We start from the raw sequence: 15,281 nt of genomic DNA on the forward strand, positions 1-15,281 counted from the left end.
TGCCTGCCCTGCCACACCTCCCTTCCAGCTACGATTGCTTGGGGCAGGGAACGCCCCCCAACCCTCCCAGCATCCCCCAGACCAGAGGAGGGAGGCACAAAGAGAGGCTGGGAGAGAGTTTGATGCAAAGTCTTTACTACAGGCAGAGTTACACGGAGCAAAGAGCAACAGCGAGAAGGGACAGAGGTTCATTCCAAAGGAAAAGTCCGTGTGAGGGGAGATGGGACTGATGGGAGCACTTCTCCAGCAGAAAGAGAAGTTTGGACTAAGAAAAAGATTTTGGTAATTTCATCTGTGTCCTGGAAAATGGTTTGGAGCAGAGGCCACAAAGGGTGCAGGAGAGGATGTCCATCCTGGCTGTCTGACATGCTCCAGCGAGGCAAAGGACACAGTGAGGAAGTGGGGAGTGTGATGAAGAGGGAGAGTGGGACAGTTCCAGTTCTTCCCGCTGACTCCGTGGCATCTCCAGAGCAGGGCATGGAAGCCTCAGAGCAGGGTGCAGGTGCCCCTGCGCTTCACCTCGAAGGTGGTCGTGAGGAGCCCCAACTTCTGCTGGGTGTAGGGCGGGTAGCGCGGGGTGTTGAGCGTCTCCAGCCCCATGTTCCGGTGCAGGCAGCCACGGTGGAGGGAGAAGGTGTCAAAGGTGAACTTCCCATGGTATTTTCCCAGGCCACTGTTCCCTGGAACACACAGGACAGGTCCATGCTCAGGATGGGACTCTGCTCCTGATGATGCCTTCTCCAAGCATCAAAATGAGGGAAAAAGACACCTACAGGATTTTCTGAGCAGCACAGACATGGTGGAGGAATTCCATTTTTCCAGTGCCTCCTCCATGTATATGGATGCTCAGTGCAGCCAATCTTGCTGCAGCTCAGCAGTTTGGAGGCCCCAGCATCTCCTTTTTACCCACCTCCATTTATCTACACAAGCTTTGCTGGGTTCTGCAAGTCTTGGTTTCACTCCATGATGCTCCACCGTCTCCCCACGGCTGGAGCTGTTCGACCCTCTTCCCGGAACTCTAAAAGCCTGGAGCCACATTGGCAACACCAGTTCTCCGAGTTCCTGTGGCTAGTTTAACTGGAGGTTAAGTGACTTCTCATGGAAGCTTTGGTGCCATCTCATCCCAATGACTTCAGCCCCTTCACCTGCTCTAAAATGGCTTTACCTAATAATTGAAGGTGGTTGGTCTGAATCATTCCCAATTAAGATAAGTTACGGAATGGGAAGTACAAAAAATTGTTCCCTGAGCCACAGGCAGGTGAAGAATTAATTGTCTGGGTGTTTCATTATGTCTGACTCAGGTGCCAGCCCCGACAGAGATGCTGAGCAAGGGCAGCATCAAATGAAGGGACTTATCCCAGAAATATTTTGGCAAGAAATCAAGCCATACAGAAGTATTCTGGGAAACAACATTCCTGTATTCCTGTATCCCTGGACTGTGCTGCACCCACAGCCCAGGGCTAAGCAGCCTCACTTTTCACCTGACAAAGCAAAAATTGGTGCCTCCGGAGACCAAAAATTTCTTCTTCTCCAAGATCCTGTAAGAGGTTCTCCAGGTTTTCATAAGCACTTTGTTCCTACTATTTTGTCCTAAAAGTTGGAATGGAGGTACAACCTGGCTCTTGAGGGACATTAAGGGATCCAGCCCAGAACCACACTGGCTGCAGGAAGAAACTCCCATTCCTCACCGTGGCTAGGGCCACGGATCACACCTGGCTCCCAATGGCCAGGACTGGGGATTCTGGACCTACCAACGCCTCCGAAGGGCAGCGAGGTCAGTGTCACATGCATCAGGGTGTCGTTGCCACAGAAGCCTCCACTGCTCGTCCGCTCCAGGACCTGGTTCACGATCTGGGAGGCAGCAGAGAAGGTAGATGAGGGGCTTGCACTTGGCAAACATTACCCACTTTACCCAACAGATGTTCCCAGTGTATCGGGGCTCTAAAGACCCTTCAGAGCACGTCCTGGGGCTCGTGGAGGAGGTGCCTTACTTCCCTCCCCACTTTTTCTGCTCCACAGACACACCTTGCTGTCGCAGGAGAAGGCGTAGAGGGCCAATGGCCGTGGCCGTGCGTTGATGAAGTCAATGGCTTCATCCATGTTGGCGATGACAACGATGGGCAGGATGGGCCCAAAGACCTCCTCCTGCATGGCAGGGTCTGAGGGCAGCACATCTGCCAGCACCGTGGGAGCTGCAGAGAGGAAACCCAGACAGCATCAGCCAGGCACAGAGGTCGGAGATGAAACCTCCCCTCAGGACCCATTTTTAAGCACCCCTAAAACTCTTTTCCCTCTAGAGCCTCCCCTCTGTGTGCAGACCCCCTGAAAACCCCCAATGTGCTCACCAAGATGTGAGTGACCCCCAAGCCTCACCGATGTAGCGCTCGGCCTCGTCCGTCTGTCCCCCGATGGCCACGCGCCCACTGCCCAGCAGCACCCGCAGGCGCTGGAACTGCTTGTCACTCACAATGCGGCCAAAATCCGGGGATTCCCGGGGGTTGGGGCCGAAAAACTCGGTGATGGCCTCACGCAGGGCGGGCATGAGCTTCTCCTGCATCTCCAAGGTGCAGAGCAGGTAGTCAGGTGCGATGCAGGTCTGCCCCGCATTGAAGAAGCGGCCCCAGGCCACACGCCGCGCCACGTTGGTCACATCACAGGTGTCAGACACGTAGCAGGGGTTCTTGCCCCCCAGCTCCAGTGTCACCGGTGTCAGGTGCTTGGCAGCGGCTGTCATCACGATCCGCCCCACCGGGGGGCTGCCTGCGGGCAGGGAAAACATGGATTGAGGTGGGAATCCCACCAGCCATCACACGGCTCTGGGATGTGGCACTGGGTCCCACCAGACCTCGGATACACATCCCAGATCTTCCAACAGATCCTGGCACCACATCCAGGAGGGCTCTGCTCTGTCCCATGGGACGTACCAGTGAAGAAGATGTAGTCAAACTTGTTCTCCAGCAGCCTGGTGGTCTCTGGCACGCCACCAGTCACCACAGCAAAGCAGTCCTGCAGGGAAACAGAAAACATCCCCTTGTGTCACCATGTGTCCCCACCAATAGCATCCCAGGAAGCTGGGACATTGGCTGAGGACGGAGGAAGGAGGTTCTGCACATAGATGATGTGTGGGGATGGTATGTGTGAGGCAGGGTTGGGAACACCATGGTCGAGGAACAACAGACAAGGACAAGAAGGGCTTCTCACACTGTCCAGGTAACAGCTCAGCGTTTCAGCAACGAGTCTCTCTGTGTTCTTGGAGATCTCCGAGGGTTTGATGATGGCACAGTTCCCTGAAGGCAGATGAACAGGATGTCAACACAGTGACATGTTGACAGCCACCCCTTCTGGGCACGAGACCCCTGAGGAGACCCTGGCACTTCCAGGCCAGGGGACTGAAGTTTGGGCTCACCAGCAGCGATGGCCCCAATGAGGGGCACCAGGAAGAGGTGGATGGGGTAGTTCCAGGGCGCTATGATGAGCACCACCCCATAGGGGTCCTTGCGGATGAAGGCAGAGTCCAGCTGCATCACCTTCAAGGAAGAACATGGCCTCAGCACTGCCTTCCTCACCAGCAATCCTCTCCCCCACTTCCCTTTCCCCAGAGCTTCCTTCTTACCAGGTTCTTGTCCACGTGCTCATCCTTCATCCAGCTGCACAGGTTGTTGAGGGTGACATTGAGCTCATTCTTGCAGAGGAGGATCTCGCTGAAGAAAGCTTCAAAGGATGGCTGGGGACAGACATCATGGAAGTGCCACCACATCACTGACCCCATCATTGACCCTGTCACCCTAACACAGACCCCATTACCCCAACACCAACCCCATCACCCCAGGAGGCATCTCTCCCCTCTTCCAAACATGAACAGCAGGAGGATCTCTTCAGCAGAAGTTTCCATCACCTCCTGTAACTCCAAGGAAATATCAGTGACCCAGAAATTTTATTAAAATGGTTACTTGGCCAGAAGGAAAAAAAAACCCAAAATTTAAAATTTTCATGCTATTTGCTAAATTCCTGAGCTCAGCACTGTGAACTGGCAACAGAATCCTGAGCCAAAGCAATGTCACCAAAGCTCCTGAAGAGTTGGTCCTGGTGGAAGGCATCCTTCCCACTTGGATATTCAAGCAGGAAGCAAAGCCCTAACCTCCCTTCCACTGCCTGTGGACTAAAGCTGCACTTTTAGTCTTAAATTTAGTCAAAGTCTTAAGACCTTGACTAAAGGGAAGTAATAAAAACCACAGCTTAATTAAAGCCCTTGTGATGGAGAAGTGGGTCCTCTTGATAGTTGCGGAGCACAGATTGGGACCATATCATCCTTGCAGGAGAAGTGTAAAGACACCAGGGATAGCCCAGCAGGCTCAGAGGAGCCCCTTCATGACCTGGGGAGCAGGGGGAGCAAAGCTCCTGTGCTGTGACATCGTATTTTGGACTCCTCCAACCCAAAATCATCCCTGGATTGGAGTCTTCCTCCCATCTCCACACCACTTTGGGGTTGGGAAGGCTGATTGCTGATTCCCAGGATCTTCCACCACCAAGAGACCTTCAGGTCCCCAAAAGGCAGCTGCCAGGAGTTGCAAGAATCCTCTTGAAGGCAAGAGCTCAGGAGGCACGTGAGGTAATGGAGTGAAGCAACGGGGCCATTCTCAACCCATGATGATGATGGCATCACCAGGATAAGGAAGATGATGGTTCATTAGGAATTTTGATGGGATACAAAGGTTGTGAGATAGGACATTAAGTCTGAGGTCATCCCAGTGCCACCAATCATCAGTACCAGAGAGGAACTGGCACTGATGGAGGTGAGACACCACCTCAGCTACGTAAGAGCAGGTGAAGTGTCCATCTAGCTATGAGGGCCCGGCTGCATAACCAGCTCATTACTGGACAACCGGATCTAATTAGGAGTAATTAGGAAAGATGATGGACACACTCAGAGCACTGATGCCTATCAAGGCCTGGCTGAAGGAGAAGGCCTCGCCTCCAACAAACAAGGCAATTAGGAGCCTTGGGAGATGGCAGGACAGGGAAAGACATTGCTGAGGGCATGGACACTTCACTGATGCCGAACAAAGAGGTGAGGATTATATAATGGAATCCTGGAATGGTTTGGGTTGGAAGGGACCTTGAAGCTCATCCAATTCTGCCCCATCATGGGCAGGGACACCTTCCACTAGCCCAGGTTGCTCCAAGCCCCATCCAACCCGGCCTTGAACACTTCCAGAGATGATGAGCTGCGACCACTAGAATTATCCATAGTGTGGATGCTCCCACTTCTCCAGCAGATCATCCAGAAGCTCCTGGCATGCCACAACACCCCGAGCCATATCCAGAGCCCTGCCCATGCCACCGTGCCAGTGAAACCAGTCCCTTGGAGGCCCTGGCAGGAATGTGCAGTGCCAGCACATTGCACAATGCCAGTAATCCTGGGCGTGCCGGGCTGGCCAGGAGCACCCCAGGATGTCACCCTTGTGGAGGTCACGTGGACCCCCAGGATGCAGACCAGAGTGTGAAACGCCTCCACCTCAGACAGTCACCGAGAGGCCAACAGAGCCTTTGCCTGGTTTCAGAGCACCAGGGATGGGATCAACAGCACAGTCCCTCCACTATCCCTGGATCTGCAGGGATCCAGCACTTAGAGATGCACCACCCTGGGAGGACATCAAGGGGGAATCAGGACCCCAAGAAAGCGACACCACCCCTCTGCTCAGACCCTCACAAGGATCCAACACCCAGACAAGGGAGTAATGAAGGACTTGAAAGATGTGATGCCAGTAGCCCCCAATTCCCAGCCCCTCTTACCTTGCCCATATCCAATTCAGTGGCTTCCAGAATCTCCTGCTTCTTGTCATCCAGGAAGCGTCCCAGAGCCTCCAGCTGTGCCACACGATATTCCATGGGCCGAGTCTTCCCTGAGAGCCAGGATGCCCGCAGGTGGCTCACCAGCCCTGCATAGGGGTTCCCACTGTAGGGACGAGGGTGTTAGAGGGGACCCAGCTCCACTCTACCTTCATGTCATCCCAGATCCATGTTATCCCATTCCAGCATCAAACGGGACCCCACATTCCCTGAGGACAGTGCAGGGAGTCTGCACACACCGATCTCCATTGCTGCTGGGAGCAGCCAACACAGCACCATTCCCTGCAGATCCTGTCTTCTCCCTTGGGCCATGCTGGGACATGGTGGCTCACAGACCTCAGACTTTTCCCCCAGCACTAACCCGGGGTCCCCTTTGCCCTGGCTTGCCCTGCCCACCTCCCTGTCTCCCTCCTGCCCCCAGCCCCTCGCTCTCACCACGGAGTGCTGCAGACCATTGGCACTGGCCCCTTCCCGATCCCGCTGCTTCCACTGCACCCAGCAGCTTTCCCAGGCTCTTTGCCAGGATCACTGCCCGTGGTGCTGCACTTGCCATAGCCCAGGAGCTGCTGCTTGGGGGGCTCAAGGGGCTGCTGCTTGCCAAGCTGTTGGAAAGAGCTGCCAGTCTCCATGGAGAGCGTGGTGGCCCTGGGGAGAGAGAGACACTGCGTGGGTTATGCCAGGATGGAAGTGCTGGAGATGCCGGCTCGATCCCAAGAGGAGTCACCCGCGGCACCTTTGAAGAGCAGCTTGGTGCTCGGGGCCGTCCTGGTTGTGGGGTGACTCAGCCCAGAGCAGCTGCCAGAGGCCCTGAGAGATGCCTGGGATTCCCGGGATAATCGCCATCCTCTGGACACTGACCTGCCCAGGTTGCCCTGCTGATTTAGGGTCACCTATGGGGACCTCAGGGACAAGACACCCCCAAACCTGGGGGGCAGAGCTGCAGCCCCCCATCTGTCACTCTCTCCCTCTCCATGCCCAGACACCCACCCTTCCTCGAGGAAACAACCCCTGTGCCCCACAGCCCCCACCAGCATGGGGGGTGTCACAGGGGTGCCATGCAGGGAGTGCCAGCTTTGGGGACCCCGCAGTGCTTACCTGGGAGCTCTTGTGGAACTTGGAGGAGCGCGAGGCCAGGCAGGCACTGCTGAGGCTCAGGGTGGGGGTCCCTAAATGCTGTGGGGCTGGGCCCCATGGCCAGGGGCGGGAAGGACTGGGCCCCGCCTCCGTGGGGCTGGCAGTGGGGACAAGCTCTGGGATGGGATAGAATGGAATGGGACCTCCCCCTTGGGATGGTGGAACTCGAATGGCCACCTCACCACCACCATGAACCTTGACCCATTTGGACCCCACAGAGACACTTCATCCTGCTCCCATGACGACCCTGACCCATGGGGCTCCCACAGACACCCCTCATCCTGCTCCATGACGACCTTGATCCATGGGGTTCCCACAGACACCCCTCATCCTGGTCCCACGACCACCCTGACCCATGGGGGTCCCACAGACACGCCTCATCCCGTTTCCCAAGGGTTTCATGACCAATAGACTCCACTCATCCTGCTCCCAGGAAGGGCCCTTTGCCCCAGCACCCCAGGGTGGCTCCCATTGCCTGGGGTGTGGGGGTCCCTCAGGATGGGTGTTGCCCCTGCCCCACTGCCATGACCCTTCTGGGGCTGTTCCGTGTGTATCCCCCCGATCCTGCAGAAACCAGCACCCTCCCAAGAGTCCCATCCCAAGAATCCCCCGCTACCGGCTGGGCCAGATCCTGCCCCGGAGATGTCAGTCACCCCGTCCGCCCTGCCCAGCAGTGCCCTCGCCCTGCCCCGGGGCACCCCGCCGTGCCACGCACCCGGGCACCCTCTCAGCCCAGCTCTGGGGTGACACCAGGACAGACACGTGCCCTACACCCCCCGACTGGGGTGTCCCCCCGCCCAGGCACTCTGGCACACCCCCAGGACCGGGAAGGGGAAGCGAAAGCAGCAGGGCACAGCACCCAGTGCCACGGGCACCCCGAGGAGGCAGCACCCACCCCGAGGCCTGGTGGGAGCGCTGGGGAGGCGGGGGGGTCACAGGGAAGCGGAAGGGGGTAGGGCTGGGGGGCTGCGCGATGGGGGAGCAGTGGGGGCTGCGCGGGGGTCAGGGTGCTGTGCGGGTTGGGCGTCAGGAGCGCTGCAGAGGCCGGGGTGCTGAGAAAAGCCGCGGGTGGGGGGCACTGAGGAGGGCGGGCAGGGACCGGAGGGGGTCCGGGAGCGGAGGGGAGGGTCCGGGAACGGCCCCTTTAACCACCTCCGTCCCGCCCGTGCGAATCGAAAGAGGAAGAAGCTCCCGCCCCGCCCCGAGAAGCTCCGGCACGGGCAAGCAGGGCTGGGGTCGGTGTGACGGGGCCGGGGGGCTGTGAGGAGGCTGGGGGTGCTGAGCCCAGAGGTGCAGTTCTGGGCAGTGCAAAGCTGGGTAGGGGGCACGGGATTCAGGGGTGCAGGATCTGAAGGTGTAGGGGTGCAGAACACAGGGGTGCAACCATGAGTGCATGTTCGGGGGGTACAGAGCACAGAGGTTCAGGGCTTGGGGATGCCATGTACATGGGTACACGGTGCTGGATGTAGGGGTACAAGGGCTGGGGCTGCTGGACATGAGGGTGCAGGGTCTGTGTGTGCAGGTCACAGAGATGCAAAACATATGGGTGCAAGACTTGGGGTACCAACAGGGTCCCTTCCACCCTGACACCATCCAGGGCTCTCCAGAAGCACTAATGGAGAAGGACATCAACGGCTGCCAGGATGGGGCCAAGACAGAGCCAAGCACCAGGCTGGGCACCGAGGGGACAGAGACACAGGTGAGACCAGGGGAACACCCGTGGTGAGGAAGCAGGTGTGTGGTGGCCATCCCCGAGTGGTGACAGCTGCAATCACCCACAGCTGGACGATTTTGTGGGTCCTCACCCTGACTACAATGAGGAGGAAGAAGAGCAGAAGTACTTTCGCCGCAAACGCCTCGGTGTCATCAAGAATGTGGTGGCTGCCAGCCTGGCTGGCACCCTCACTTACAGCGTCTACCTGGGTATGGGACCTCCCAGGGACCCCCAGAACAACTCGGGGTGTTCAGGGCATGGGGTGACCCCCCCTGGACCCCCCCAGGTCTGCTGCAGATGCAGCTGATCCTTCACTATGACGAGACCTACCGGGAGGTGAAGTACAGCAATATCCGGTTGGAGGACATCGACCGCAAGGTGCTGATGGGCATCAACGTCACACCCGTGGCAGCGCTGCTCTACACACCCATCCTCATCAGGTACGGCCCCGCCACGCTCCCGGCCAGCATGGATCACTGGCATGGCACCCACACTTCCTCTCCTTGCCCTGGCAGGTTTTTTGGCACCAAGTGGGCCATGTTCCTGGCAATTGGCATCTACGCTCTCTTCGTCTCCAGCAACTACTGGGAGCGCTACTACACGCTGGTGCCCTCTGCAGTGGCCATTGGCATGGTGATCGTGCCCCTCTGGGCCTCCATGGGCACCTACATCATGCGGTAGTACTGGGGGGCAGGGTGGGTGGGGCATGCATGGGGTGCCAGCTGACCCAATGCCCCACGCAGGATGGCCCAGAAGTACTATGAGTACATTAACTACAAGGAGGAGCAGGAGAAGGAGAAGCAGCGGGCACCACGGGACGCCTGCAATGCCTACATCATCGTCTTCCAGACCATCTTCTACTCCTGCTTCCACGTGAGCCCCGGCGGGGTGGCTGGGATGGGCAGGGAACCACACCAGCAGCACTGAGCATGCAACCCTCTACATCCTGTAGTTGAGCTTCGTCTGCGCTCAGATGCCCATGGTCTTCTTCCTCAACAACTACCTCTACCAACTCAACCACACGCTCTTTGCAGTGAGGCACTGCGGTGAGGCTGCGGGTGGGGCGCGGGGCGGCACCGGGAGCCCCCCGGTTGGGATTAACCACGGCCTGTGCCCCACTGGCAGGGACCCTGAGCCACGGCACGCTGCCTGGTTTCAACAAGACGGTGCTGCAGAGCCTTCCCCGCAGCGTCAACCTCATCATCGTGGAGAGCGCCTTGATGGCCGCCGCCTTCCTCGCCATGCTGGTGGTGAGTGCCGGGGCGGGAGGGGACAGGGATGGGCTGGATGATGGCAGGACCTCACCTGCTGGCACTCTGCAGGTGCTGGTGCTGTGTGGCGCGGCGTACCGGCCCATGGAGGAGATCGACATGCGCAGCATCGGCTGGGGCAACATCTTCCAGCTGCCCTTCAAGCACATGCGGGACTATCGCCTGCGGCACCTCTTCCCACTGTTCATCTACAGCGGCTTCGAGGTGCTCTTTGTCTGCACGGGATTTTCCCTGGTAGGATCTGTGACGGGGTGGGAGGTGATGGAGCGGGGACAGGTGACGCTGAGCCCGTGCTCGCTGCAGAACTACGGCGTGTGCGCCCTCGGGCTGGAGAGGCTGGCGTATCTGCTCATGGCCTACGGCTTCTCCGCCTCGGTGTGCTCCAGCCTGGCCCTGTGCATGCTGCGCCTGCGCCGGCACATCCCACTGCTGGCTGGAGCCCTGATCCACACTGTGCTCCTGGTGACGCTCTTCTGCTGGGCGCCGGAGCCCCGGTACCTGGCGCAGGCACCGCTGCTCTACAGCATTGCCGCGCTCTGGGGCACCGGCAGCGCCCTCAACAAGACCGGAATCAGCAGTGAGTAGTGGGAAGGTCCTCAAACAGCCTCTGTTGTCCCCAAAACGCCTTGGTGGTCCCCAAAACAGCCTGGGTTGTCCCAGGTTCTTCCACACATTCTCTCCTCATGTCCCCTGGCACCACGAGTTTGTGGCCTCAGTCCTTGGATCCGCAGGACAGACTCACTGTGATCGTCCCCCATGCCAAGGGGACATGGCACAGGAAGGGGACACTGATTCCAGTCTCTGCCACAGTCCTCCTAGGGATGTTGTACAAGAAAAAGGAGCGCCAAGACTTCATCTTCACCATCTACCACTGGTGGCAGGCCCTGGCTATCTTCGCCGTCTACCTGTGGTCGGGGCTGCCCATGAAGGTAAGTCCCAGATATGCCCCAGCCCACTCTGAGAGATTCCAGGCTTTTTGGGGACACACCCCCACGACAATCCCAAAACTCCATGTGCCTCAGGCCAAGCTGTCCATCATGCTGCTGACGCTGGTGGTGGCGGTGGGGACATACCTGTGGATGGAGCGGAAGGTGGCATGGAACATGGAAGTGCGGCTGCCCCGCATCCCACGCCCACGCCACAAAACACGTGGATACCGCTATCTGGAGGACAACTCAGATGAGACTGGCTCTGACGGTGACGGGGACAAGGAGGATGATGACAGGCACCCAACTGAGGCCACCAGGGAGGACGAGCTGCCAAAAGAGGACGGGGAGCTGCTGGGATAGGGAGAGCCTGTCCTGGGCCTGCTCTTGGTACCTGAGGGGGTTCCACAGCTCCCCCCAGGTGGGCCCAAAATTCTGCAAACCCCCTCAGGTCAGGCTTGCAGCCCCCCAAGCTAAGCCTAAAGCCCCCAAGCAGCCCAGATCCCCCCACATTGGCTGAAGGACCCCCACTGGCCCACGGATCCCCTAGGTCAGGTCCGGAGCCTCCAGGTTGATCTACAGCCCCCAGATTATGGTACAGCCCCCAGGCAGGCCCATAGCCCCCCAAATTATGGTGTAATTGCTCAGGTCAGACCTGCAGGCCCCCATGCCAGCCCCAGAACTCCCACACACAAATCGACAGCCCCTCATACAAGGCTCACGCCCCCCAGGCAGATCCACAGCTCCCCAAATTTGGCCAAAGCCCTCCCCAGGTGAGGCCCACAGACCCCTGAGCAGATGCACATTCCCTCTAGCTAGGCTTGCAGCCCCCCACAATGTCCTGCAGACCCCAGGCAGACCCCCAGCCCTCCCGTATTAGCCCATTAGCTTCCAGACCCCGCAGGGCTACCCTGGAGCCCCCAGGCAGATCGACCCCCTCCCAAACTGGCCCACAGCCCTTCAGACCAAACCCACACACGCCCCAGGCAGACCCTGCAGACCCCCTAGGTTGTTCCGGAGCCCTTCTAGCTCAGTCTGCAGCCCCCCAGGCCTTCCCAACCTATCCCATCCCCATTTTCCTTCAATAAACCCCCTCCCTCCGTGCCCTTAGCCCTCACCGCCTCCATCCTCCGGCCGCGCACCCTTAGCGTCCCCTACCCGAAGCGGAGACTACAGCTCCCGGTGTGCCCCGCGCTGCCCCGCGCGATGCACGCCGGGAGTTGTAGTCCCCGCCACGTGGAAGACGCCTCCATCTCCCCACTCAAACCACAACTCCCGCAACCGTTCGCGTCGCCCGGCGCCATCATTGCCCCCCCGACTTCCGCGCATGCGCGGTGCGGGCTGTTGTTGTGGCGGCGCGGCCCGGCCCGCGGCTTCACCCGGGCGGGAGCGATGAGCGACAACGATGACATCGAGGTGGAGAGCGACGTGAGTTGGGCCCCCAACCCCGAGACAATCCCTGGGATAACCACCCGTGGCTCTTCCCTACCTCAGGAGCTCTGAGAATGTGGTAATGTTTGGTTTGTGTGTGTTCTTCCTTCATATGGCGGCGCCCCCCCCCCCCCACCATCTTCTTCCTCTTCCTCCTCGCCCGGGTCGGGGCTCCTCAGGAGGAGCAGCCGAGGTTTCAGTCCGCGGTAGGTCGCTGGGGGCCGCCCCGCGGTGCCCCCGGGATCGGGAGCACGTGGGCGGGGGTGTGAGGGGGGCGGGATTTGGGGAGGGGGTGACATGGAAGGGGACGGGGGGAACGGGGATCCTGCGGGAGATGGGGGTGTTGGGCGTGTCCTGTGGGGATCGGGGTGTTGGGGGGACATCAGTGGGATTGGGGCTGCTGACGGGGACACCAGTGGGGTTGGGGAACACACCTTTGGGGCTGGGGTCTTCTGGGGGGGGGGCTGTGACATGGAGAGGGATCTGTGGGGATGGGGGCCTTGAGGGAGAAACCTGGGCTTGGGGGGGTGTCCTGTGGGGATGGGATTCTTGGAATGGGGGGACACCAGTAGGGCTGGGGGGCTTTTGGGGAGGAGGGTTGGGCTTGGGGAGGTGACACCTCTGGGCTGGGTGGTCTTATTTGGCTTGGGGGCTGTGACACAGAAGGGGATCTACGGAGTCATGTCTTTTGGGGGGGCAGCTGGGTTTGGGGGTGTCCTGGGGGGCTGGGGGTCCTATGGGGGGGGGGACACCAGTGAGGCTTGAGGTTATGTGGAAGAGGATCCGGGGCTCTTTAGGGGAGGGGGAGTGGGAGGTTTCTGGGGGAAGGGGGGTGTTCGGGGGGCGTTACGTGTGGGCCCGAGTCATTTGGGGGGTGGGGCTACGTTTGGGGGGCACAGGGGGAACAACACCAGGGGTGGACAGAGGGCATGGGGGAGTTGTGCCTGGTTGGTTGGGGGGCAGGGGAGGAGGTGACCTGGGGAGGAGGTGACGGTGTTCCAGGGGGAAAGTGCTGTACCCCCCGCCCCGGGGCCGGAGCTGCCCCGGCAGCAGGAAGCTGGGGAAACCGAAAGCACCGGGAGCCGCCTCCTTCCCACGCCCTCGCGGCCCAGCCGGAGGCGTCACAGCCACGGAGCCGCCCTGGAGGCTCAGCTGAGCTCCCACAGCGATTCCCAGAGGGAATTTTGGGGGTGCACGTGGTGGCCTCCTCCCGGTGCCACCCCTGTGCCCCCCATCCCAGGCCGACAAACGGGCTCATCACAATGCGCTGGAGCGCAAGCGCAGGGACCACATCAAGGACAGCTTCCACAGCCTGCGGGACTCCGTGCCCTCGCTCCAAGGAGAGAAGGTGAGTTTATGGAGCGTGCTGGGGGCAGGGACAGTACCCACCTGTGGTCTAGGCTCCTCGATTTGGGACAATCCCTAGGCTCTCTTGTGCCATAGGAGTCCCCAGTGAGGACCAGAGCCAGGGTGGGATGAGGCAGGTAAAATTCCAGTTTTCCCCCCTGGACTAGGTCTTTATCTTGCCTCTGGCTTTTCCCACTATTGCAACAGGCATCCCGGGCCCAAATCCTGGACAAAGCCACAGAGTACATCCAGTACATGCGCCGGAAAAACCACACACACCAGCAGGACATCGACGACCTCAAGCGGCAGAATGCGCTGCTGGAGCAGCAAGGTGGTAGCTGAGATCTGGCTGGAGATGGGGGCTGGCAGGGTCTGAGATCCAGGAGCTGGGGCCTGGCAGGCCTTGGGAGCCAGGAGAATTTGGGATCTAAGATCCAGTGGGAGCTGGGGTCTGGTAAGAGATATGATCCATCAGAATTCAAGATCTGGTGGAAGCTGAGATCCACTGGGAGTTGGGATCTGGTGGGAGCTGAGGTCTGGCAGGACCAGAGTTTGGTAGGGTGCAGAATTCAGTGGGAGCTGGGGTCTGGCAGGATCTGGGGTCCAGAAGAGTTTGGGATCCGGTGGGAGCTGGGGCATGTCGGGAGCTGGGCTGCAGGCAGGGCCAGGCCCGGGGTGACAGTGCTGTCCCTCACAGTGCGTGCGCTGGAGAAGGCCCGAGCCAGCGCCCAGCTCCAGGCCAGCTATCCCGCAGACAACAGCCTCTACACCAACCCCAAGGGCAGTGCCATCTCCGCCTTCGACGGTGGCTCCGACTCCAGCTCCGACTCGGAGCCCGAGGAGCCGCAGAACAGGAAGAAGCTGCGCATGGAGGCCAGTTAGGCCCCTCCGCCGCCCCCCGGCCCGCGGCAGGACTCGCTCCCTCCGCTCCTAGAAGCTCTTGGACTGCAGCTTCCCAGCCCTCCCCGGCCCCTTCCCTGCTCCCACCGCGCCGGCCCCGGGGGGAGCCGGCCAGGCCGAGCAGAAAGACTTGGGGGGGTCAGGGAGACTCCCCCGCCAACTCCCCTCCGCTAGCGACCCCCCTCCCCTTCCCTCCTGGTTTTATAGGAGCATTTCTATTTATACCCGGGGACCAGTGCAGTCCAGAACGGGGAGGAGCCAGGCAGCCCCCCCCAAAAAGGAGCAAGCACTGGGGGGGGATCTCCCTATTTATTTTCTCCGTGTGCTACTCCACCTGCCCGAGTCGGCGGAGCACAGAGCCAGGCTTGGGGGCTCCTTCCCCCCCCCCTCCTCCTCCTTCCCTCCCTTGACCCTTCCCAACCTCCGTGGCATTTTCCAAACTCCAGTGGCCCGTCCCCGCCCCGTAGGTGCCCCTTTTCCCCCCATTTTGATGCCATTCCATGGATCTAAGGTATGTTGTACATACTGCCCAGAGTTGTCTTGCAAGTTAAGGCTTCCCTTTACTATAAGACTATAAATAATAAACAAAAAAAGGCAAAATTCCACTTATTTTATCCTCCCCCGTGGTTACCGTGTGTTCTTGGAATGGGGGAAGTTGGTGCCACCAGATCCAGACGTGGCATCACCTCCTGCCCCGCATCCCCGGGG

General features: G+C 59.6%; 3 protein-coding genes across 4 annotated transcripts; 2 read left to right on the forward strand and 1 right to left on the reverse strand.

Annotated features, from left to right (window-relative positions):
* Positions 1-148: 148 nt before the first annotated feature.
* LOC131558954 (aldehyde dehydrogenase family 3 member B1-like) lies at positions 149-7,111 on the reverse strand. The gene is made up of 11 exons (XM_058807087.1): positions 6,946-7,111; positions 6,286-6,495; positions 5,794-5,956; positions 3,614-3,724; positions 3,407-3,527; positions 3,202-3,287; positions 2,925-3,006; positions 2,374-2,760; positions 2,026-2,192; positions 1,752-1,851; positions 149-680 (listed from the first exon to the last, which is right to left on the reverse strand). The coding sequence occupies exons 2-11, from the start codon at positions 6,477-6,479 to the stop codon at positions 487-489; spliced, it is 1,605 nt and encodes a 534-aa protein (XP_058663070.1). The 5' UTR covers positions 6,480-6,495; positions 6,946-7,111; the 3' UTR covers positions 149-486.
* Positions 7,112-7,822: 711 nt separating this feature from the next.
* UNC93B1 (unc-93 homolog B1, TLR signaling regulator) lies at positions 7,823-11,722 on the forward strand. Its single transcript, XM_058807085.1, has 12 exons — positions 7,823-7,890; positions 8,582-8,683; positions 8,766-8,907; positions 8,985-9,138; positions 9,214-9,375; positions 9,442-9,571; positions 9,651-9,744; positions 9,824-9,948; positions 10,021-10,203; positions 10,273-10,546; positions 10,780-10,898; positions 10,992-11,722. The coding sequence occupies exons 2-12, from the start codon at positions 8,600-8,602 to the stop codon at positions 11,256-11,258; spliced, it is 1,734 nt and encodes a 577-aa protein (XP_058663068.1). The 5' UTR covers positions 7,823-7,890; positions 8,582-8,599; the 3' UTR covers positions 11,259-11,722.
* Positions 11,723-11,963: 241 nt separating this feature from the next.
* MAX (MYC associated factor X) lies at positions 11,964-15,178 on the forward strand. Of its 2 annotated transcripts, none has more exons than XM_058807091.1 (5): positions 11,964-12,323; positions 12,506-12,532; positions 13,567-13,674; positions 13,881-14,004; positions 14,371-15,178. In XM_058807091.1, exons 1-5 carry the CDS (start codon positions 12,102-12,104, stop codon positions 14,553-14,555), a joined length of 666 nt encoding a protein of 221 aa, XP_058663074.1. In that variant the 5' UTR covers positions 11,964-12,101; the 3' UTR covers positions 14,556-15,178. The 2 variants fall into 2 exon arrangements, with proteins under 2 accessions (XP_058663074.1, XP_058663073.1); XM_058807090.1 differs by having other exon boundaries at positions 13,567-13,673; positions 13,874-14,004.
* Positions 15,179-15,281: the final 103 nt, after the last annotated feature.

This window comes from Ammospiza caudacuta, chromosome 6, assembly GCF_027887145.1.
Source record: "Ammospiza caudacuta isolate bAmmCau1 chromosome 6, bAmmCau1.pri, whole genome shotgun sequence".
Lineage (NCBI taxonomy): Eukaryota > Metazoa > Chordata > Aves > Passeriformes > Passerellidae > Ammospiza > Ammospiza caudacuta.